Below are 24,468 nucleotides of genomic sequence, written 5' to 3' on the forward strand. Positions count from 1 at the left end.
ACACACACACACACACACACACACACACACACACACACACACACACACCCTCTCATTTGGAGATGGTATTGTTATTTGTGGTTTAAAAATAAAAACAATCTGGGTTTCTTAATTCCTTGGAACGTTACATTGAGTGCCACTTTGTAACCTCTCTAAGATATTTCTTGATGTTTTGGAGTAGTGTTTACCCTGTAAAAAGCAGTAAGCTTTTAAAAATTGTATAAAAAATCTTTTCCCCAACCCTTGAGATGTGATTAAAAAAATTTTTTTTAAAGTTCCTTAGAGCCAAAGCTAAGCATCTCCATTTCATTTGGCTTGAACTGAAGGCCCCTAAGCATCTTGGTTGCCCTTCCTAAAATGTGGTAATCGGCATGGAACCTAGCACCCAAGTTGTGTCCTAGACATATTGATTCATTAAGTGGAAGTCACTAAAGAGGGGATGTTCCTGCTTATGGGATATCTGTTTTTGTAATATCTAGAAGTCAACAAACACTTAAGTGCCTTCTATGGGACTGTACCTTTGTTTCACATTTGTATCATAGATGCCGTCTTTTTTTTTTTTTCATGAGCCATCAAGATGCTTTTATTTGGGTCTGTTTCAAGTGACTGTTCTCAATAAGATATCAATGATTTATCTGTTTAGAATGCTTGAAGGAGTTCAACAATCAATCCAGCTGCATATGATAATGTAAAGGAAGTTAGAATGCAGCTTGTTAGGTGTTGTCTGGTTTGGCTCCAGAACCTATGTTCTCATGCAACAATGATTGTACATTTGTAAAGGTCAGTTTTATGACCAGCTGCAGAGAGTGAATAAAAACACATATACCCATAAAAGCTGGCTGAAACCAGGAAACCGTTGGCCAGAAGTCTACAGTCTGATTCCAGACCTTCACCGAGCTCTAGTTAAAACTACAATATGACACATAGACATTTCTGTGTGTTCTGACTGCTCTGACTTCACAGAGGGAACTCAGCCTTACCACATCCACACCCTCAGTCTCTTTACTGGCAAAAGCTTTCACTCTTTTTTCCATCCCTATGTTCACATTGGTTGCCCTACCTGATGTCCTCTCCTCTGTCTTTCCTGCTTTCATTTTTAAAAACAAATGTTTATCCATATGTTTTGTTTTAACATCACCTACATTTCCACTGTAGCCCTTTTCTGACCCCCTCCCAGAGGGTCATTTCATATCCTAATGAATGCTTCCTCTTTTCAAGGCATAGGGCAGATTCTCTTCCTTCATCTCTCACTCATTTCTTTGTAGTTTTTCTTACTGTATTCTTTCTTATATGGTGGGAAAAACACTAGAATCAAAGGTAGTTGTTTTGTTGATTAGCAGTGTCCAGCGCTTTGTGACCCCATTTGAGGGTTTTCTTGGCAAAGATACTGGAGTGGTTTGCCATTTCCTCCTCCAGCTCATTTTACAGATAAGGAAACTGAAGCAAGCAAAGTTAAGTGACTTGACCAGGGTCACACAGCTAGTAAGTGTCTGAGACCCAATTAAACCCAGGTCCTCCTGACTCGAGACCCAGTGCTGTATCCACTGTGCCACTTTGATATCAAATCCTAGCTTACTAATGTTATGACTTGTAGGCAGTTCATTTAGGTAAGTCCCAGTTTCCTCATTTGCAAAATAAGTAGGTTGGACTAAATGTTCTTTTAAGGTTTCTTCCAACCCACAGTTGGAATCCTGTAATTTTCTATGTATTGTCTTGTCCTTGGGGACATAAATCATGCAGGTCTTATGTTCCTAGATTCTCTATATTACCTAGTAGTTATTCAATAAATTCTTCTGGTTCATTAAATCAAAATCATTAGTCTTGTCAAGATTAAATCATCCTGATCATCATACAAAATTACCTCAACATTCCTTCCCAATCAAAAATTCTATGGCTAGGCATTCAAGGGAACCCTTGTCCTAACCTTATAACCATAATATTTAGAGCTTGAAGGAACCCTAAAGTCCATTTCCTCCATTTCACATATGAAGAAACTGAAGTCTAAAAAAGAGTAGGGTTTACCCATGATCCCACAGTTAATAAGTAGCCATGCCTCAAATCCAGTATTATCTGTGCTATAATACAGGGCTATTTCCAAGATAATCTAGAGTTTTATTTTTTGTCTCATAATCATATTTTCCTCTTGTAATACTTACAAATATTAGGGTCTCCTACTGGTATCACATAGCTATTTAATTTTTTTTTAAAGAAAAATTTCTATTGATCTGTTGTTGTCCATTCTTTTTTTTAAGTCTAACTAGGAATTTTGAATACATATTTTTAAAAATTCTTCTCATGCACACATAGGATTTAGAGGGAATCTGGTCCAATTCTTTCATTTTATAGATGAGGAAACTCAGATAAATTAAATAACTTTCCCAAGGTCACTTAGGTATTAAAGTGACAAATCAGGATTTGAACACAGGTCCTCTGACTCCAAAGCTAATCCTCTTTCTAAACTAACTATAATTTACTTGTATATTTCTACAAAATTCAGACAAAGCCCCATCTGCTTTAGTGCCTCAGTACTTTCCCAGACCTGGCATTCCTATTGAGGATATTAAGGTAACATTTCATGTACCATGATATGAAAGGAAATTGGTTTGAGTCCCATGAAACATACAGGGAACTATGAAATCCCCAAATCTCCAAGTTACAAAGGAGATTATTTCTACTTCAGAGACTGGGGAAGGTAAGGAAGCTTAGGGATGGAAGGAATCTTAAAGTTGTTTTTATAAAGATTAAACAAAAGAGTAGTTAAGTGATTTGGTCAAGGACACACAGCTAGGAAGCTGCAGAGCTGGGGCTCAAAGATGATATGAGTCACAGAATACCCCAATCTATATAGTAAAAGAGAAGTATTATAATAGATTTCTGCTGCATGCGTAAGAGGGAATATGTGTATTATTAGGCTGTGAAATCTGATTTTCAGTATGACCATGAAATAAAAAGTACAGTCAGACTTTCCTGGGCCTCAATCCCCTACCTGGAAAATATAACTATAAAAAATGTCAGTCTCGTATATAAAATGTGTCTGGTGGTTCTGGTCAATACTACAATAATCAGCATAACAAGCACTTAAGATTTATATATTGTAATCAGAGCTAGTCTCTATTTTTACCATGCCCAACTCAGATTCAAAGGCTGAGAAGCCAACACTCATCTCCCAGCTGAGTATTTTCACTGATTGTCCTCATACCTTGAACTCTCTCCCTCCTTATCTCTACTTCCTACCTTCCTGGGCTTCCTCCAAGCCTCAGCTAAAGTCCTACCTTCTCCAAGAAGCTTTTCCTAACCCCTTTTAATCTTAGTGCTTTCTTTCTCTGAGACCACCCCCAGTTTGCATGTTGTCTTCTCCATTAGACCATGAGTTCCTTGAGAACTTGGACTGTTTTTTACCTTTCTTAACATGTTCATTGCTTATCACAGTACCTAGCCCATGGTAGGTGCTTAATAAATACTGATTGATTGACCCACTGACTAACAGTAGCATCAATAATAATCATAGTAATCGTCATCGTCACTGCAGGAGTGGTGGTGCTAGTAAGAGAGTAGCTGACAATTATATACCTCTTTAAAGTTTGCAAAGGGCTGTAGCAATTTAATATTTTAGCAACTTTTCTTTTAAGAACTCACTGCTGACTAAATTAAGTTAAAGTCAACTAGCACTTATTAAACATTTTATTCCATTTCATTCTCATGACATCTCTGTTAGTAAAAAATGAACAGGCATAATTGCATGCTTTAAAAAAAGCAGAGCAGTTGAATTATTTGCACAAAGTTACATGATCAGTAGCTGGGCAAAGGCAAGAATGCAGCTCTTCTGGCTGTCTGCTTAATGTTCATTCTGTAACTTACAGAAAATCCACACATGAGTCAAATTATGTAGTAATAAATACCATTTCATTGATAAAATCCATATCTATAGATAAAATATCATTTCCAACTGCATTTAAATGATACTTAATTCAATAAAATTACAACACAGCAAGAGAATTATGGCAACATTTTGAGTTGTAATGACAATATAAGAATCCCAAGATGTTTGAATGATGACCCAACTCTGATAAAATAAAATTGAAACAGGAACTTGGGTTATAAGAACATAGCTGTAGACCATGGAAAAGACTACAGAGGCTTTCTAGTCTACCCTCCTCATTTTACAGAGAGAAAAATGTGAGGCCTGAGCAAGGAAGGTAGGTGGCTTACCTAAGATCACATATATAGTAATCATAAGAAGGGGGACATGAGCCCAGGTCATTTAACTGCAGGGTTATTCTTTTCACTGAGCTCAAAAATCAACTGTAGAAGTCCAGAATTGGAGAGACATGATTATCCTGCACTCAGTCCACATTTGGAATATTTTGTTCAGTTGTGGCAACTGTCCTTTAGAAAAGATGTTGTCAACCTGGAATATTCCCAGAGGAGGTTAGCCAAGATGGTGAAAGAATTAAGACCACTCAAGGATCACCTGGAGAAGAGAAGAATTGTAGCTGTTATAATAGAGAGATTTAAGCATTTGAAAGATTCTCATGTGGAGTAGGAATTAGATTTTTTTTTTCTGCTTGGTCTTCAAGGACAGAACCAGAAATAGTGAGGAGAAATTACAGAAGAGGGTTTAGCTCAAAGTGACTAAAAACATCCTAACAATTAGAGCTGTTCATAGTAGAATAGGTTTGGGAGGGTAGCGGGTTTCCTGTCACTGGAGGTTTTTGACCAAAAATCAAATGGTCACATGTTGGAGCTGTTATAGATCCTTTTTGCTGCCGAAATTTTGTGATTCTTTGAGATATTTGTCAGGAGATTTAGTACGTATTGGTAAGGAGATCTGGTGTGTATTTTCACTATCTTTGATAATATTAAACCATCCTCAAGTCCTAAGCATTGGCTTCTGTATTTCCCTATTTCTGTTGAAGGCACCACCATCCTTCAGAAGTCAGGTTCACAACCTTGACATTGACTCAAGTCTTTCCTCTCAATAATGCTACATACCCAATTAACTGCAAAGTTTTGTTGATTTTACCTTCACAATATATCTTGTATCTACCCCTTTTCCCCAATTGCAGTCAACCATTTTATTTTAGCCCTCTTTACCTCTCACAAATTCCTCAGCTTGACAATTAAAGCCCTTTAGAATTTGACTCCAGTCTAAATTTCAAGGTTTATTTCCTATAACTCCCCTTCATGTCATCTACTCTCTAGCCAAAAAGATACAGTTTCTACTCCCCGAACTCAGTGCTCATCTCCCTCACTGTACCTTTAAACAGATTGCTCCCTACCCCAGGCTTGGAATTTGTTCCCCCAGGCATTTCCTCTTAGAATCTCTATCTTTCTTTAAGGTATAGATGAGCGCTTCTTTGGCAGCAGCAAAACGCTTCTGAAAGCCTAATGACCAAAAAGTAATTAAAAATCAAACTCATAATGAATCCAAGGTGTTTCTGGAAGCACTTGCCCCTGCTTGCATCACACAATTTCATTGAAGTCTTGGTTTTGAACACAAAACTTGGGCATTTTGCACTGTGCATGCCCTCAGGCCACGCAATACCAACCTACGCTCCCTAAAGGCAAGCTTGGTCCAGAGTGGAAAAAGTTTAAGAAACCCCATAATAGGTGTTGTGTCACTTCCCATAGGAAAACTTCCTGACTGCCCCTCTCCCCTCTATTTTTTAATGCTTTCTCCATTCTCAGATTATAATGAACAAACATATTACTTTACATTTGTACCCCCTAATATAAGTTCCTTGCAGGGAAAGACTTTTTGTTTCATTTTGTTTTTAAAAGGACCCTCCAGGATTTAGAATATATGCCTTGGGCACATAATAGATGTTGTTACTGGGCCACAAAACCTATCTTCTTATAAGGTAATTCTCCTCCCTCTGTTCTTCATGCCACATTTTCTAAACAGTTGAGTATGATAAATCAACCAACAGACAAATATTATATTGTGTTATATACAATACATATATACATAATATGTTATATTACATGCTCTATACTCTTCTTTGTGGGGGAGATTGTCAAAAGTCTTAACCTTAAGGTACTTTATAAGTGTGAGTTATTCATGTATTTGATGATAATAATTGAGCCCTCAGAAAATAAGTTTTATTTACTAATACTTTTTCCAATTATGAAAAGGAAATATTTTACCCACCTAAGTAAGCAACTGTCTGCAGAACATTAATTATAAAAGAATAAGTGGAATAGTGACTTGTCCCAATACCATTCCTAGCTGACTTCCATCAAAAAGATGAAAATAATGAGATAACAAGAAAAAGACATGCTTTCTCCTATCCTCCATAAGCTCCAAACTAGGTTAGAAATATAAAACTTAGATAAAGGAAGCAATATGGATTTTTAAAGTATACAGGCATACCCCAGAGATATTGTGGGTTCAATTCCAGACCACTGCAATAAAATGAGTATCACAATAAAGTGAATCAGAAAATTTTTTTGGTTTCCCAGTGCACATAAAAGTTATGTTTACCTATATCGTAGTCTATTAAGTGCATAATAGTATTATGTCTTTTAAAAGTACATACTTTAATTGAGAAATATTTTATTGCTAAAAAATTCTAAACATCATCTGATCCTTCAGCCAGTTGCAATCTTTTTGTTGGTGGAGGGTCTTGCCTTAATGTTGATGGCTACTGACTGATCAAATTGGTAGTGGTTACTGAAGGTTCAGGTGACTGTGGCAATTCCTAAAAATAAGATAACAATGAAGTTTGCATTGATTGACTCTACCTTTCACTTGAATACTTAGAGGACATTGTAGGGTTTCAATATTTTTGTGTCTCAGAGAATAGGGAGATCTGAGGAGAGGGAGAGAGATGGGGTCCCTGGAGTTGTTATAGATCCGGGAGCAGTCAGAACATACAACATGTATTAAGTTTGCTGTCTTATGTTTCATGACATTCCAAAACTATTATGAGTAATATTATGTATAACATATTATACATATTAAAATTATAAGAGTAATATCAAAGATAACTGGTAATGGAAATATCATAAGAATTACCAAAATGTGACACAGAGACATTATAAGAGCACATGCTGTTGGAAAAATGGCACCAACAGACTTGCTTAACACAGGATTGCCAAAAAAAAATCAAATCAATATTTGCAAAATGCGGTAAAGCAAAACTCAATAAAATTAGGTATGTCTGTGTGCAGTTGGGTGAGATTATATGTTAAAGACCAGAAGTCAGAGCGGTAAGAGAAGAACCAGCAGAAGATTCATAGAAGCCAAAGAATCTGATCCAAAAGGAACCAGTGGACAAAGAGATCAAGAAAGAAATGAAAAGAGGAGGATTTAGTGCAAAGGAATTCACTGATCACTTTCAAAAGGAATAGTTGAAAGTCATAAAAACATCTTTTGAGGTCTTCAGGTGGAGGCAGAAGGACCAGCTTGTTAGGCATGTTATAGTAGCGATTCCTTCATGTATCTGTTGGACTAGGTCAAAGAGGTTCATTCCCATTCTCAAATTCCATTATGCTCTCCTTCACACTCTTGATAATATGATGAAGTTGACTCAGTTGATGTTCTCTGTACACAACATCACTTCTCCCTTCCACATTCCTTTGCACAAGCTGTGGAAGTGTTGCTCACACCTCGTTGTGTTCATGTGAGATATTAGGAGGAATAGAAGCGTTGTTATTGTCCTATTAAAGAAGCCTGACAGGCACTCTTCCCCTCTTCCTCTGCCTCTTCATATCCCTAGTTTGCTTTTGTGTATGTGTGTTCCCCTAATAGAATGTAAGTTCCTTGAAAAAAGGGATGTTTTGTCTTTGAATCTCTAATGCTTAGCACATAGTAGGCACTTAATAAATACTTGGTGCATGCATGAATGCAAGCATGCATGAATAAAGGAATGAAACAATAAGAAAAAGAAGGGATATTAAAATTGTTTCATGTAATCTGCTCATTTGAAAAAGGAGGAATCAATAAATAGATTATACAGATGAGAAAATGGATATTTGTACAGATAAAGTTATTTGTCCAATGTCACCCACGCTCAGTAACAGAACCCAGATATCTTGACTCTAAGCCTGGCATTTTTTCCCACTGTATCATATAAAGAAGCAACTTAAAAGCCAGTTCAATCCAACTCAAGCCCATGGTCCTGTACATGTTGCATATATTTGAATGCTGCTGGCTCATCTGTACTTACATCCATTTAGTTTACAAATTTGTAGGAGATGAAACCAATCTCATTGCCACTGGCTCATCATTTTACTGTCTTTCATCCTGCGCTCATTCATAGCCTCTAAAAATTTATTCTTTCAAGGCTTCTACAATCTCTTCAGGAAATAATAGGCATTTCTAAAATACCCTAAGGCAGCAAACATATATGAAACTTCAATGATTCTCCCTTTCTCTTCATTTTTTTTCCATTTTTTACTAGACATATATGTGTGTGTATAAATAAACCATCAACATCACTATTCATTTTCATTCAGAATCTAAAATAAAAGCCTGCCCCAAACTCAAACCTCACTTTTGTTTAGTATAGCTGCCAATGACAAGAACAGTGCCAGATATAAGGTGTGGTTAAAACCCAACTTTTCAGAAAGGAAACACCCTTTTCCTTCATCTGTATCCAGTAGGAAATCAGTGAGGCATTTTGGCTAAGAATAAAATGCAGACTTGATTTCAAATAGGCCAAGTTTAAAAATTTTACCTACACCTTTGTGTTGAACAGGAATCTACTTGTATCCTTAGCTCTTTCAAGTCAAAGACCAGGCAGCCTTTTCAAGTACATGGTAGTTGGAGAGCCAAAGGAAGTCTTCATTATTTGAATTCAATACAATTCAAAAAACATCTCATTCATGGCTCCTTTGTGCAAGGCAAAATCAAGATGTGGACTAATACACAGCATAGTTATCTTCCAATGCAACCAAGCACCTGATTTTTCAGCAGTGAGGCAGGGCAGATTTCTTTGTCTTCTACATATATGAATCTGCTTTAAGCTTTCTCTTGGCTATAAATTGTACATTCACTAATATTGACTAATTCATGTAACAACATTTATTAAGCCTCTGCTATGTGTAAATCCTTAGAGGCTTGCCTGGGGTCATTGAGAGGTTGACTGACTTGCAAAGGGTCACAACCAGTATGTGTGAGAGAGATGACTTGAACCAAGGTTTTTCTCTCCATCATAGCAGGCTGCCTCTTAACGTAATTTGTCTGTTACCTTAGCAACTTTCTAAGACTATAAACTACAGAGCAGGCACAGACCTGAATTAATAAGAGTTTTCTCATCAGGAGTTCCCTATACCAGTAAAATCATAGGTTAGGGCTAAAAAAAAAAAAGCTTTGGAATAGGACTTAATTTGTAGACACTCCTCTGTTTTCATAGGTCTGAAGTTACTTGCCTTGCTTATTAGTTTCTTTGTAAGATAGATAACTTGGATATTGGATGTTTAATACAACATAAGTTCCTTTATGTCAAAGACTGTTTTATTTATTTTTGTGATATTTGCATTAGAATGGTATTGTTGTTATTTTGTTGGGTTTTTTTTTTTTGAAAATTCATGCGACTAGGCTAGAAAAGCTTACCACCAGTGAAGAGAAAGCAGCAGAATTATCTTGGAACCATTGCATGCCAGCTATCATAAATAACCAGCCTTTTCTTTCTCCCTACCAGTCCTTTATTCAGAGTAGAATTTGGAGTTATATAAACAACAAGTCTCTTAGGGACCGTGGTTTCATATTCCTAGAACTTCCTCAGGTGTTATATTAGACTTTGCGACCAATTCTTTTTAAAGTCATAGAATCATCCCATATTCTTGAGTCCATTAAATCATCAGAGACATCATAGCATTGTAGCTATTTTCCCAGGGACTCTGGAGTTTGAGTCCAGCCTCTAAAAGTTTCCCTGACAATATAAGACTCAGGGAACTGTCCCTAGGACTTCCAAGCCATTGCTTCCTACTCCCTGGGCCTACCTGAGTCATTGCATGCCATATGGTGCCCATCCATCACCTTTTGTCATGAGAGCAAAGCTATCTGCCAAATTCCAGAAAACCTTGTTCCAGGGCAAATTAGTTCAGCTTTAGACATTACAAAACTGTCCGCTTTCTGTAATCAAGCAGTAAGAGCCAAAATCATTTTTAAAGTCTGACTAGTCCAGGTACTTCATTCTTCCCAGATTCTCATTCTAGAGATGGAGAAGTGGGGCAAGTTCAATAGAGGACAGTTTGGAGGATCCCATGAAATAACTCAAGTGGTAGGCTATTGACTAAGTGCATGAAAGTCAGGAAATGGGGAAATATTTAAAGCTGACAATGTATCATATTCATCATCTAGTACTTATTAAAATGTCTGCAGCAAAGCTTGATGAAGAACTAGAAACAAGGGCACACAATTCTAGTTCCCCATATACATCTCTAGGGAAAATGAAATATACTTCTCTGGAGAAGTTCTTGAAGTGACTGGTTGTGTACTATTTAGAGATGGCTAAGGAAAACGGCACAGGAAAACCTGATCTATTTTTGAAAATGAAGGTTAACTCTCCCTGTAATAGTCTTTAATGGCACTCATCTCCATCTTTCTTCCTTGACTCACACTCTCAATTCCGGAGTAGAGAACAAAGGACTAGGATTTATTTTTACAAAGAAAGAGAAGTTGGTGAAAACAGCCCTGACAGCTGCAATCTGTGGCTTTCTGAACTGGGGACTTATACCTCCCCCATTCAAGACTCTTGTTTGGTCTAGATCCCAGGATTTATAGACCATTTTTTGGCTCTGGTGCCATTAGGTAATTATGATTTCCGATGATTTTGTTGTCATCTCTCTTTGCCCTTGATGGGAGAAACACTTAAGAGATCAGAAAGGAATCGAATTGCTGTAGTCACTTATCCTTCCCTCACTTACTCTTGAATGATACTGCCAGCTTTTTCCAAAACAAAAACAGCAGTCCTAATAAATAACATCTGGAACTAAGTAAACAACTTTCACTTTTCCTGGTGTAGAAGTGGCAGTGCATTGAGGACACGTCTGGCAAACTTCGAATTCACAAATGTAAAGGATCCAGTGACCTGCTCTCAGTCAGGAAAAGAACGCGAAGTATCCACTCCCGGGGCTTCAGTAACAAAGACAAAGAATGTCATTGTGGGGAGGCTGATTATCGTGCTAGCAGAAGCCAGAGGAAGAACCAGAGACAGTTCCTGAGAAACCATGGCACTCCAAGTAAGTGATCTCCTAATGACCACCCAGCAGCAGGTAGAAGTCTTTGGAAGCTGGAGGTATAAAGGAAACAGAATCTTGTGCATATGGGTGTATACACACAGATTTTTACATACATATATATGTCTTTGGTGGCTAGTTTATTTGTTCTATCACACAAACCTCAATGATAGACTGGTGTTTGAAATCAGAATTTCTCATCCATTGTTTTTCTCTGTAAAGATTTTTCTGCTGATATCAAATGAATTCATATTCTGTTAGTGAAGAAAATGATTCTTGGAATCATAGAATTATAGCATATAGGAGATTTCAGAAGGACTTGAATTCATGCATGCACACACATATGTATATGTATATATACACATATATGTATATATGTGTGTATACACACACTCATCCTTAGATCTAAAACTGGAAGGAAACTTTTAGAGGTCATCAACTCCAATATTCTCATTTTGTAGTCAAAGAAAATTAGACCCAGAAAAGTTAAGTGACTTGCTCAAAGTCATAGTAGTGTAGCAGAGGTGAGGTTCAAGTTCAGAGTGCCTTGCTGGATTCTCTCCTCACCCCTCCCTCGCCCCCTCCCCACTTAAGTGGCCATTGAAAGGAGGTAGGTTGGGGTGGCTAGGTGGTGCAGTGAATAGAGCCCTGGCCCTGGAGTCAGGAGGACCTGAGTTCAAATTTGACCCCAGACACTTGACACACTTACTATCTGTGTGACCTTGGGCAAATCACTTAATCCCAATTGCCCTTCCTTCCCCCTCCAAAAAGCCAAAAAAAAAAAAAAAAAAAAGGAGGTAGGTAGTAACCGCTCTGGCATAGCTGAGAGAAATATTCCTTTGTGGAATGCCTGGGCCCCATATGGAACCTCTCTCTCTTTCCCTAGTTGTTTATGTTTTTATGTACCCCATTCCTATTTCTGGAGCTTTGTTGTTGTTGTTGAATCATTTCAATAGAGTCTGATTCTTTGTGACCCCATTTTGGTGTTTTCTTGGCAAAGATACCGGAGTGGTTTGCCATTTTCTTCTCCAGTTCATTTTGCAGATGTGGAACTGAGGCAAACAGTTTACATGACTTACCCAGGAACACACAGCTAAGCTAGTTAAGTGTCTGAGGCTGGATTGGAACTCATGAAGGTGAGTCTTCCTGATTCCGAGTCCAGCACTCTATCCACGGTGCCACCTAGCTGTCCTTTTCTGTAGCAACAGGAATACAAAATGCCCACACACTGACCTAAAGGGACTACCCCTGAGGCTGCTTTGACTTAGCCGTCCAACCAAAGCATTTGTTTTAGCAAGTTTTTAGATAGCAAGCTTTTGCCTCCAACAACGATGAATGTAGATGGTGCTATAGAGTTGGGGACAGGACATAAATGTCAATGTGAACTATGGTGTGAACTATCTGTGTGACCTTTGCCAACTCAACCACTTTAGGCCTCAGTTTCTGAGGATGTTGTATTGGATGACTTCCAAGGTATTCTGAATCTATGATCCTTTGATAGAAGAAGTATGGGGTTGTACAAAAAACTAGAATTGAAATCCCATGTCCTGAGTTCAAATTATAAGCCATGTGACTTCAGGCAAGCACCCCTTTATTTTTAGAGGAGGGGAGGCAAGGCAATTGGGGTTGAGTGACTTGTCCAAGATCATACAGCTAGTAAGTGTCAAGTGTCTGAGGCTGGATTTGAACTCAACTCCTCCTGAGTCCAGGGCCAGTGCTCTATTCACTGTACCACCTAGATGCCCCTGGGCAAACCCTTTTACCTAGAAATTCCGTGGCCAGTTCCCAAGTAATTATGTACTCAGTCATAGAGAAGTCCCACAATAGACTGAAAAGATGGGCTCTGAAAATCCCAAATCCTTCATCATCTCTAGATCCCTAATTGTAGGTATAGCAAGAAACAGTGGGTGAGAGGCTACATCAGTATGAGATACATTTACTTTGAATGTATCTGATGTGGTCCATTTTTCTCTGTAATTTAGATAAGCACAAATTAGTGTTATTTGTGTTGGTGGATGGGATTCAAATTAGCACAATTCAAGAGGATCACTGGTGAATACTTTAAGGATCACATTTCCCTGGGCAGGATCCCCATTAATTTTATTAAAACATTGTCCTCTCAAGCAGACAGGAGAGCAGCACCAGTGAGACCAGAGTAAAGGCCAGCCCTAGTGCAAATAGAGTGTGGTCTATAAATGAATGTCTATTGCCATCTAGTGACCGACTCTGGGAAGTGACTCGTTTCTGTGATGATTTTTATTTCCATGCTGGTTTGGAAATTGAGCGCTGTATTACAGCAGTAATTACTTCATTCTGTCCAGAGTTAGAGATTACACAGATCTCCATGACAATATCAGCATCTAGGCATTTTCTGTTGGTGGGTAAGTAAGGTTTACTATATCCCACAAAGCTAGTCAACTAAAACACCACAGCTCCCTCGCCCCAGTTTAACTTCCTAGATCAGTTTACAATTAGAGGCACTTTGTTAGGGTGATTTATAGTTTATCCTCCTGGGCCTTAAAATTTCAGGCCACATTTTTTTTTTTGTCTTTTGGAGGGCAATTGAGGTTAAGGAACTTGCCCAAGGCTACACGGCTAGTTTTTTGTTTTTTTGTGTGGGTATTAAGTGTCTGAGGCCAGAACCAAAGGGGTCCTCCTGACTCCGGGGGCTGGCACTTTACTAACTGCAGCCCTACCACCTAGCCGCCCCCAGGTCAGATTCATTTTAACTACTAAATCACAGTAGCAGAATTTAGATTTGTTTATTTTGAATGAGACCAGATTTTTTAATGTGTATAAAATTAAAACTTGCTCAAAATGTCCAAATTCCATGGAATGGAATGGTATAAATGTCCCATTTTCCTATTGATGAAATTCTTCAGTGACCCTATTAGTTCACATTTAGGGTTTGATGAGTGTCCCCTCAAAAGGACATAGACAGTTGTACATTTTGTTTCAGTGACCATTGTGTATCTCTTATGTCTGTGCTGGTAGGTCAACAGAGGTTTAGGAAAATAATGCCATCTTAGTGTGCCTCATAGGATCTATTATGCTTCTTGGGCAGTTAACAGGCACTTTTTTCTTTAATATTTTATTTTTCCCCAATTACATGTAAAAACAATTTTTAGCACTCATGTTTTTTACAAAGTTCTGACTTCCAAATTCTATCCCTCCTTCCTTCTTCTCCCCCCTCCCTGAGACAGTAAGCAGTTTGACATAGGTTATACGTATGCAGTCATATAAAACATTACCATATTAGTCTTTTTGTACAAGAAGATGGAGAAGAGAGAGAGAGATGGAAGGAGGATGGGGGAGAGAGAGAGAAACAGAGACAGAGAGAAATAGCATTGTTCATTCTGTGTTCAGACAGCATCATTTCTTTCTTTGGAAGGGGGTAGCATTTTTCATCCCCAGTCCTTTGAGATTATCTTGGATTATTGTATTACTGAGAATAACTAAGTCGTTCACAATTCTTCATCACATAGCATTGCTGTTGTTGTGTACAATTTCTCCTGGTCTGCTCCCTTCACTTTGTGTCAGTTAATCTAAGCCTTTCCAGGTTTGTCTGAAATTTTCTGAAATTCCAAAATGCCATTTCTTATAGCACAATAATATTCCATTACAATTACATACCACAACTTGTTTGGCCATTCCCCAATTGCTCGGCACACCTTCGATTTCCAATTCTTAGCCACCACAAAAAGATCTGCTATAGATATTTCTGTGCAAATAAGTTCTTTTCCATTTTTTTTTTCTTATCTTTGGGATACAAACCTAGCAGCAGTATTGCTGGATCAAAGGGTACGCAAAATTTTATAACACTTTGAGCACAGCTACAAATTGCTCTCCAGAATGGTTGGATCAGTTCACAACTCCACCAACCACACCATTAGTGTCCCAGTTTTCCCACCTCTTCTCCAACATTTATCATTTTCCTTTTTTGTCATATCAGCTAGTGTGATAGGTGTGAGGTGGTACCTCAGAGTTAGTTAATAAGCATCATTTAGCATGTGCTGTGTGCCAAACACTATCTAAAGCACTATGAATATAAAGACAAAAACATTATTCTTACCATCAAGGAGCTCATTTTCTAATGGGGGAAACAATACACAGCACACAAAGAAGTATGTGCAAACAAGACAATATGCAGTATAAATGGATGATAATCCCAGAGGGGAGTTACTAGTAGTGAGGAAGAGAGAAAAGGTGAGATCTGAGCTGAGTCTTAAAGGGAATTAGAAGGTGAGGAGGGAGAACATTCCAAGTGTGGGGGCCAGCCAATGCAAAGTCTTGGAGTTGGGAAATGGGATGTGGTATGTGAGGAATAGAAAGGAGGCAAGCAGGTCAATGTTTCTGGGTCATAGAGTAAAGAATAAGACTGGAAAGTTTTTTTTAAAAAGGTTACATTGTGAAGGTTTTTTAAAGACAAAGGATTTTTGTATTTGATCTTGAAATAATAGGTAGCCACTAGAATTTATTGAATAGCAGGATGACATGGTCAGACCTATGCTTTAAGAAAATTACTTTGGCAACTGAATTGAAGCTAGATTAGAATAGAGAAAAACTTAAGGCAAGGAAACCAACCACAAGTCTATTGATATAGTGCAGGCATGAGATTATGATGGCTCTCACCAGGTTGGTAACTGGGTCTCACACAGTTAATCTCATGTACTATGGCAAAATAATTGTAACAACAGCAACAACAACAATAAATAATATTCAGGGCAGAGGGGTTGTGGTTTGGTCCAAGCCCATGATTTAATTGATGTAAGAAATTCCCTTCACTAATTAATGCAAATCAGTATCTCCTCTATGACTTAAAATCTTTTAGAATTGCCTAAGAGATTATGTGATTTGTCTCTGCTCATTGAGCTGGATTATGTCAGGGACAGGACTTCATCTGGCTCTTCATGATTTCGAGGAAAGTTCCCTTTTTAGTATAATATTTTGCCTCTCAAAAACTGCTAAATGATCATTATCAAAGAAATATATTGAATCTTCACAATTTTTCCCAATTCTGGCATCATTATCCTTCAACTAATGGCAAGATGCTAGTAATAGGTTGGTTGGTGGATTTCTTAAAAAGTTAACACTTTCTTCATTGAGCAGTTCACTATCATTTATGCAGAGGAGGGTTCTGGAACATTGAATCTTCCCGTGTATACACATACACACTCACACACACATACGTGTGTAAGTGTATTTATATTTCTATCAACTGGACTAATAGTATAGTCCTTGCCCTGTTGGACTGATTTAGCTACTGCATGTGGAAACTAATTTCAGTTAGCTCAAACATTTAAATTTGCCAGGGAATCTATACAGAGTGTAAGTATTCTCCACATTCAAAGGGGCCTCCCATACCAAATTACCATTTTAATCCTTCCATTTTTTTAAGCTATACAACTATATCTTGGTATCAGTGTTAACTTGCCTTCCCTTCCTGGCAGAATACAAGCCAAGGTTTGTTCACACTCGCCAAACCCGCTCCCTATCTGTGGAATTTGAAGGAGAAATATATGATATAAACTTAGAGGAAGAGGAGCTGCAGCTGTTACGCCCAAGAAGTATTGCAAAGCGCCATGATGAAGGCCATAAGTCTCCAGGAGTCCACCATGCTGCTGCCATTGTCGGTGATGGCGAATTAATGCTGGCTGATGGCCCCAACGCAGTAGGACAATCAGATACTGTCCGAGTGACACATAAGTATGGATGCTTAGATATTCAGAGGAACTGATTTTCAAGTTAACCTGCTCTATATAATTAATTATTGTTATTATTGTTGCCTTCTTCATACCATTATAAGAAAAAAATGCAGCTCAGCTTTAGTGGGAGAATAACTGATACTAGATAGCAGTTAGAGGCAAAATAAGCAATGGAGATCCAGGGAACAGAAGTTTTCGAGGTCTGATTTTGATTGTTTCATATTCAGGCTTATTCTACTGGGAATCCAAGAAGCCACAATAATATTGCTATATCTTAACATAGCAGGCAGGGAGCATATGCCCTTGAGCTGCTCTCACCACAGGGGGTGCTGAGAGGAGAGAAAACAGATGAGGATAATTATTTGCCCTACTAAGCAACACTTTTTCCTGGATACATGGTTGCTATTATTCAGTCTGTTGTATTACTCTTGTGACAGTGGTAGCTGGGGCATAATCAAAAAGTGGGGTCTCCTGTCTGGGTTTCCAGGGAAATAGAGTAGATGGGGGAATGGAATTAGGGAGGAGAAATACTTGGGTTAATTAGATCGGCACCCAGCTAGTGCCACATGTCTTACTTTTTGAAGGCTGGGTCCATGGGAAAGAGCTGGGGAGTGAAGGGTTTCAGCAAAGTGATAATGCTCTGAGTTCGTTCTTCCAATCTGTTTCTCATACCCATATGCCCCCCCATATCTACATACAGCCATCTTTGACTACATCTAGCTGTCTTTGCTTTTAGAAAAGGACCTCAGTAGGAATCTTTTATAATTTCTTTATCATTACCTTATTCCTTTGTGTTATATGAAAGAATATGGCTTAGCTATCAAATATTAATTATTGCACCCCATAATCTGTATAGTACTAAAAAGCAGCCATACTCTTTAATCATAAATGATATTCTTCCATCATTCCTTATTGATCAGCCCACCTTCCTTGTCTCCCTGGGTCTCTTCCAAATAGGCAAAAATGAATTGATTGGTTAAAACATGATCTCAATAGAAAAGGGTTAGAGATAGATATGGTCCTTTTAATTAAATGATTTTTACACCAAGTCTTTTCTTTTGAAGTATTTTGAAATCTCATATCAATATTCTCTATCAATGCCACCCCAGCCCAGTCACTTCTTTAAATGTATTAGCTGGTATTTTCTAAACTAAACTTTCTTTTTGTTGCTTTTGTGTTTTTGGGGGAATAGTATTAAGTCTGCCCAGTGCCTACTGTGCCCTTGGCAGTGATTTCCACTGACCCCATTCTGGACACCCACATTTATAACCAGGAGGCATTACATTCATAATTATCTATTGATCAGCTTGTATTCATCAATTTGTTGATTGTACCTAAATTAACTGGTTCAGGAGAAAAATTAAGTTCTCTTCTTTGGTCTTCCTATAGGTGCTTTATCCTTCCAAATGATACAATCCATTGTGAAAGAGAACTATATCAATCAGCCAGAGCCTGGAAAGACCACAAAGCATACATCGATAAGGAGGTTAGCTGGGAATTAAAAGTCTATTCCAAATGCAACTGGATGGCTGGGGAGTTATTTTTATTGTTCACCTGATGGGTGTAATACATAGTATGTATTATAATTGCATGTCAAATACTACACATAATAATAACAACTCTTCTCTCCTCCCATTGGCAACTCTGTGAGCTGGGTAGTGCAAGTATAAATATCAGCATCTAACATAGGACTTTGCCTGTACTAACCACTTAATAATAAGTATTTATATTAAGGTTTACAAAGGACTTTCCATATTATTTCATTTGATCCTCCCATCAAACCTGTGAGATAGGCATCATCATCACATCAGCATCATTATTCCCGTTTTACAAATAAAGAAACAGAGGCCCAAGAGATTAAGTGACTGGCTCAAGGTCACATAACAAAAAAGGTTCAGAAAAGATAAAATAGGGGCAACTAGGTGGTGCAGTGAATAGAGCACCAGCCCTAGAGTCAGGAGGACCTAAGTCCAAATCCGGCCTCAGACATTTAACACTTACGAGCTATGTGACCTTGGGCAATTGCCTTGCCTACCCCCTCCAAAAAAAAAAAAAAGATAAAGTAGTAGTATGATCGAGGTTAAATCACAAGGAAGTGTGAGCAGAGGCAGTATCTAAAGTCAGGTCCTCCTATCTTTCCACATACCCTGAGCCCTTTGAAGAAACAAATAAAAGATGATTTGATTACTTTTTTTTTTATGCCTTCCAGGCCAATGATATCATGCATCTGTTAGAAAACAAATTTGCATTAAATGTGAAAGGTGTTCCACCTTTGGTAGAACATAGAGTAATGTGGCCTATTCCCAGAATAGGGCCAAATTTATTAATTGGTTTAACATATGTTTATAGTGATAGAAAAAATAAAACTGAAATGAGAAAGCACTTTGCTCAAAAGAAAATCCTAAAGGCCTATTGGCCTTAAAATATAATTAATCCCCACTCTATTCCCCAGATTGAAGCTCTCCAAGATAAAATTAAGAATTTAAGAGAAGTGAGAGGACACCTAAAGAGAAGAAAGCCTGATGAATGTGATTGTAACAAGCAGAGGTAATGGCTTCTTTGCTGCAGCCCGCTGGTAACGTCTGCTCTGGAAACTCATTAGCTGTTGGTACTGGCTGAGGTTATTATGGTGGGGGTTATGTCCCTCTATTACTAAGCTTATTATGTTTAATGTACTATTGCATATAGTAATGACTGAGGCTATTTAAATAAAATTAAATACACCATAAATCTAAGCAGTAGGTGTGAGTCGCAGTCCCTTTAAGCAGAAGCTTTAGCCAGTAGTAGCCATGTTATCTTTCTATTTTTTGCTTTGTTTACAGAAAATGAATTAAATGTAATCAAATGGAAATGTATGAAAACTCACTTTTTAATCCTGTTGCCTGTAGCTATTATAATAAAGAAAAAGGTGTGAAAGCCCAGGAGAAATTGAAGAGTCACCTTCACCCATTCAAGTAAGTGGATTCCATTGGGTATAGTTGGTGTGGGGAAGAGGGGAGGCAGCAAAAAAACAGTGTGTAAAGTGGGAACTTCCAAGTTGTTCGTGGTTCCATCAGCAAAGAAAGCAAGTGCTTACTACGTGCCCAGGGAAGTTAACATCAATTGGTCAAGACATCACCTCAAAGTGTCATGAGATGGGGCAGCACCGGCCCTGCAGTCAGGAGGACCTGAGTTCAAATCTGGCCTCAGACACTTAACACAAAAACTAGCCATGTGACCTTGGGCAAGCCATTTAACCCCAACTGCCCTCTAAAAAGCAAAAAAAAAAAAAGTGTTATGAGAATCCACTCAGGATCACTCATCTGAGGCACATTATCAGAGTCTAATTCAATTCTCTCCAACCTGGAGCACCCAGCTAATATATGTGCTGTGCATAACCCCCCTCCTCATTGCGTTGCATATGAGAAAAAAGACAAGGAAGGATGGTGCAGGCCCCCTCAGCGAATTCCAAGGTTTTCAGCAACACCAGCAACAGTATTGACTGAAGAAAAATGAAAAAGATAGAAAAAAGGGAAACTTGATTGTCAACTATGCGAGAGACAGAAGAGAGAGAAACAGAGAGCGGAAGAGGAAAGGAAAGAGGGTAAAAAGGAAGGAGGACAGAGAAGGGATATTTGAAACTTGCTGAAAAGAAGATTGAGACTGAATGAGGAAATGTCCAGTTCAAGGGAATTAAGGAACAGAAATGACTCCCATATTTACTCTACTGAGTTAAATAAGCAAAAATATGGAAAGAGTTTGGCATAGTGTATAAAGCATCAGCTTCAAAGTCAGGAAGACCTGGTTCAAGTCTTACCTGCCTCAGTCAGATGTAAGATATTTGCCTATATCACAAAGATCACAACCTCTCCATGTGTCCAGACCTTTTTTTTTTTTTTTTTTGCTTTTTGGAGGAGGAAGGCAGGGCAATTGGGGTTAAGGATTAAGTGACTTTCCCAAGGTCACATGGCTAGTAAGTGTCTGAAGCCGAATTTTAACTCGGGTCCTCCTGACTCCAGGGCTGGTGTGCTATTCACTGTGCTACCTAGCTGCCCCCAGACCATTCTTTATACCTCTAAAATACAGATACGTTACTGATCTAGATCAATGGAGAAAGTTTTCAGACCAGGAGATCGCTACTATATTAATAAAATCAAAGATCCAGATTAATATAAAATAAAATCTATAGAAAAATAAAATTTCACAAATGATTGCATAGCTTATGACATTCTAAGATTACTGTTTAACAAAGTTTACTTTTACTATTATTGAAACTTGGATTTTCTTGAAAAAGAGTAGTCTTCTAACTAGATGTCACTAAACAGTAGAAATCATAGTAAGGATCTTTTTTAATTTTTTTTTAGACAAAGCACTTTTAAATAATTCAAATATCGCTTCTCTTTGAATAGAGAGGCTGCTCAAGAAGTGGATAGTAAACTACAGCTTTTCAAAGAGAATCGGAGAAGGAAGAAGGAGAGGAAAGAGAAGAAGAGACAAAAGAAGGGGGATGAGTGCAGCTTGCCTGGACTTACCTGTTTTACACATGACAACAACCACTGGCAAACAGCACCATTTTGGAACTGTAAGAATCTCTTCTTTGTTAATGTCATGTACTTCACTTGACATAGGAATCTGTGCAGATTCCAAAAGGATATATTTTATTATTTTTTACAAAGGCAGCTTAGATGGTTTTATTTTTTTCCTTAAGCAGTTTATATTTTATGTGGCAAGGCTAATTTTCTCCCAGATTCCTATCTTAGAATAGTATATATTCTTTCCCCACAAATGTTCCCATTTAGTTTAAATTGCATCCCCAAAATAAAATAGAAAACATTTGATGCAGATGAGGTATAATGCAAAATGTGCACTTTTTAAGTGAATGCTTATATTTTTCATTGGTTTGCATGCAAATTATTTCCATATAAGGAAAAAATTCTTAACACTTAGAATTACAACTAAAGGGCAGTTGGGCTGACCTGACAAATAGTATATTCCTCATTTCTAGGGGTGTTCAAGCAGAAGCTGGAATGGCTACTTATGAGGGGTGTTGTGGAAAGGACTTCTGTTGTGCTGCCAGTTGGATTCAATACCCCATAAAGTACCTTCTAACTCTGAGTTCAATGACTCTACAGTAGTTCTATAAATACATGCATTGTCTATATTGATTTTTTTAGACACTAAGGGATGAAAAGTAAACTGATAAGCAGGGAAGAGAACAAATGGAGATTTTGATCATTAGAAAGGATTTAGCCTTGTTGAGAGCAAATTTCTCAAAACTAACTCTGGATTTTAGCTAATTATCCTCCTTTCTCTTATGTACTTACATAGCTGGCACATCAGAGAAGGGGAAAAATTTATATTCCCTCTTCAGGCTTATTATTAATGCTATTCCTGTACTGCGCTGGTAATGGGCCACCCAAAGACTCCCTGCCTAGGGCATGTAACAAATACAGCCAAGAGAGGGGACTTTCCTGGGGCTTTTCCATGACACGTTCACAGGACTATGTTCCTCTAAGCCAGGGTTTCATAAGTGGAGTCCATGAACTTGTTTTGTCATTTTTTAATACTTTTATTTATTTTTATATTTGTATAGTTTTATATTTTTATAACTGTATTTCCATAGAATTGATTTCCTTTGTAATCCTATGTTATTTCATTTCATGAATTTAAAAACATCTGGCTTCACCAGATTAACAAAGTAGATCATGACACACAGAAAAAAGAATTCCTGCTATAAGGAATTTTCAAATCCTATACCATAAACATATGTAGCCAGTGACCACTGTAATATAACGTATCACACTTTCATGTAGTGGCCAGATCTTTTCCAGGTGGCACCAAGTGCACATTCATTGCCCCAGAAGAATAACAAATGACTGAGAGAGCTCATGGATCAATTCAGAAAGACCAATTGTCCTATTTTTCTTCCCATTCTTTTTACATCAACTATTCTTCCTCTGACACTCTGGTACACAAGAAAAAAAACAGTTCTAAAAACTATCCAAGGTAGTACATGAACATGGAAAGGGAAGACAGATAGTATTCATTTAGCTCCTACTATCTGCTATGTTTTTTTTTACAAATATTATGTCTTTTGATCACAACAACTACAAAATAAGTACTATTATTATTCCCATTTTACAGTTGAGGAAACTGAGGCAAACAGTGGTTAAGTGACTTGCCCAGGGTCACACACCTAGTAAAGTGCCTGTATGCCACTGGAAGAATGTCAACTCCTTGAGGACAGGTTCTGTTTGTATCTCTAACACCTGGCATAGTGCTTGGCATATAGCAGATACTTCTTAAATTTTTGTGATTGAGTTATTAGTTAGCATTCCTTTAATCCCTATGTTTGACTACTAAGAGGGTACCACCAGCCCTATAAGAAAGAAAATCAGTAATATGTGTTTGAATATGATAAAACATTGGCTTAAAGGGAATTCTGTGACAATGTTACACCTCAGTTCATTCACTTTTTTTCTCCTTTCCAACAGTGGGATCTTTCTGTGCCTGTACAAGTTCCAACAACAATACTTACTGGTGTTTGCGAACAGTCAATGAGACACACAACTTTCTTTTCTGTGAGTTTGCTACTGGCTTCTTGGAATATTTTGATATGAATACAGATCCATACCAGGTAATCAAGCCCTTTCCTTTTTCTGAAGTTTATAAGAAGTCGAATATTAAAAAGAATTTGAGTCAATTTCCTCATCCTGACCTTCCTTTTTGTTACCTTCAGCTCACAAATACGGTCCACACAGTAGAAAGAGGCATCTTGAATCAGTTGCACATACAGTTGATGGAACTGAGAAGCTGTCAGGGTTATAAACAATGTAATCCAAGGCCTAAGGGACTTGAAGCAGGTAAGAGAGAAAATGTGTATGTATATGCATGGGAAAAAAGGACCTGTGGATTTCATTGGCATGGGGAATTCCTAGGTTCCAGAGCAGGGAAACTCTCTCTACCAACGCTGAGCACTGTAGGCTCTGCCACTTAGTCTTGGAGCAGAGGTGTCAGACATGGGGCCTGGGCCCTGTTTTCCCCAGTGCTTCCTGAAGCATATTAAAATATTATTGGGAAATATTAAACAAAATATACAAAAATACAATAAAACAAAGATAATATTACATTTTAAAACTGTAGATATGTGACCTGCAGGGACCCTTCTGTATACAGAAGATTATAGGCCCTGGTTTCAATTTGAGTTTCATACCATTGACCTAGAACACAAAGAAGGCTTAAGTGACTTGCCCTGGGACATACTTGCCTTAGGATTAGCTGTGTGTTTTGACACACACTCATTATGTGTAAGAAGCAGGACCTGAACTCAGGTCTTCTTGGCTTTGAAGTCAAGTCTTTATCTAGTTACTAGATTGTAGTATATGATACTGCCTTTCATACATGTCTATCAAATAGACAGTCAGACAGACAGACAGACAGAGAAAGGGATGGATGGATGGATAGATAGATAGATAGATAGATAGATAGATAGATAGATAGATAGATAGATAGATAGATAAATGATAGAGAAAAGAGAGAGCTAGATCTATATAAATCATGTAATAAATCATTTCTTAAATGCTTACTTGTTGTTGTG

The 24,468-nt window shown here is 37.9% G+C and overlaps 1 protein-coding gene across 5 annotated transcripts in view; it reads left to right on the forward strand.

The window, feature by feature from the left end:
- Positions 1-24,468, forward strand: part of SULF1 (sulfatase 1) — a 217,128-nt gene that overhangs the window by 181,086 nt on the left and 11,574 nt on the right. For all 5 annotated transcript variants that reach the window (XM_069100088.1, XM_069100087.1, XM_069100089.1 and 2 more), the window contains 8 exons: positions 10,974-11,190; positions 16,638-16,893; positions 18,282-18,378; positions 19,345-19,439; positions 19,781-19,846; positions 21,281-21,453; positions 23,366-23,508; positions 23,611-23,734. In XM_069100088.1, the coding sequence (XP_068956189.1) occupies positions 10,974-11,190; positions 16,638-16,893; positions 18,282-18,378; positions 19,345-19,439; positions 19,781-19,846; positions 21,281-21,453; positions 23,366-23,508; positions 23,611-23,734 (1,171 nt within the window). The remainder of the gene's footprint in view (positions 1-10,973; positions 11,191-16,637; positions 16,894-18,281; positions 18,379-19,344; positions 19,440-19,780; positions 19,847-21,280; positions 21,454-23,365; positions 23,509-23,610; positions 23,735-24,468) is intronic.

Source organism: Petaurus breviceps, unplaced genomic scaffold, assembly GCF_028583685.1.
Source record: "Petaurus breviceps papuanus isolate PSGF00001 unplaced genomic scaffold, PetGlider_PUasm1.0 38, whole genome shotgun sequence".
Taxonomy (NCBI): domain Eukaryota; kingdom Metazoa; phylum Chordata; class Mammalia; order Diprotodontia; family Petauridae; genus Petaurus; species Petaurus breviceps.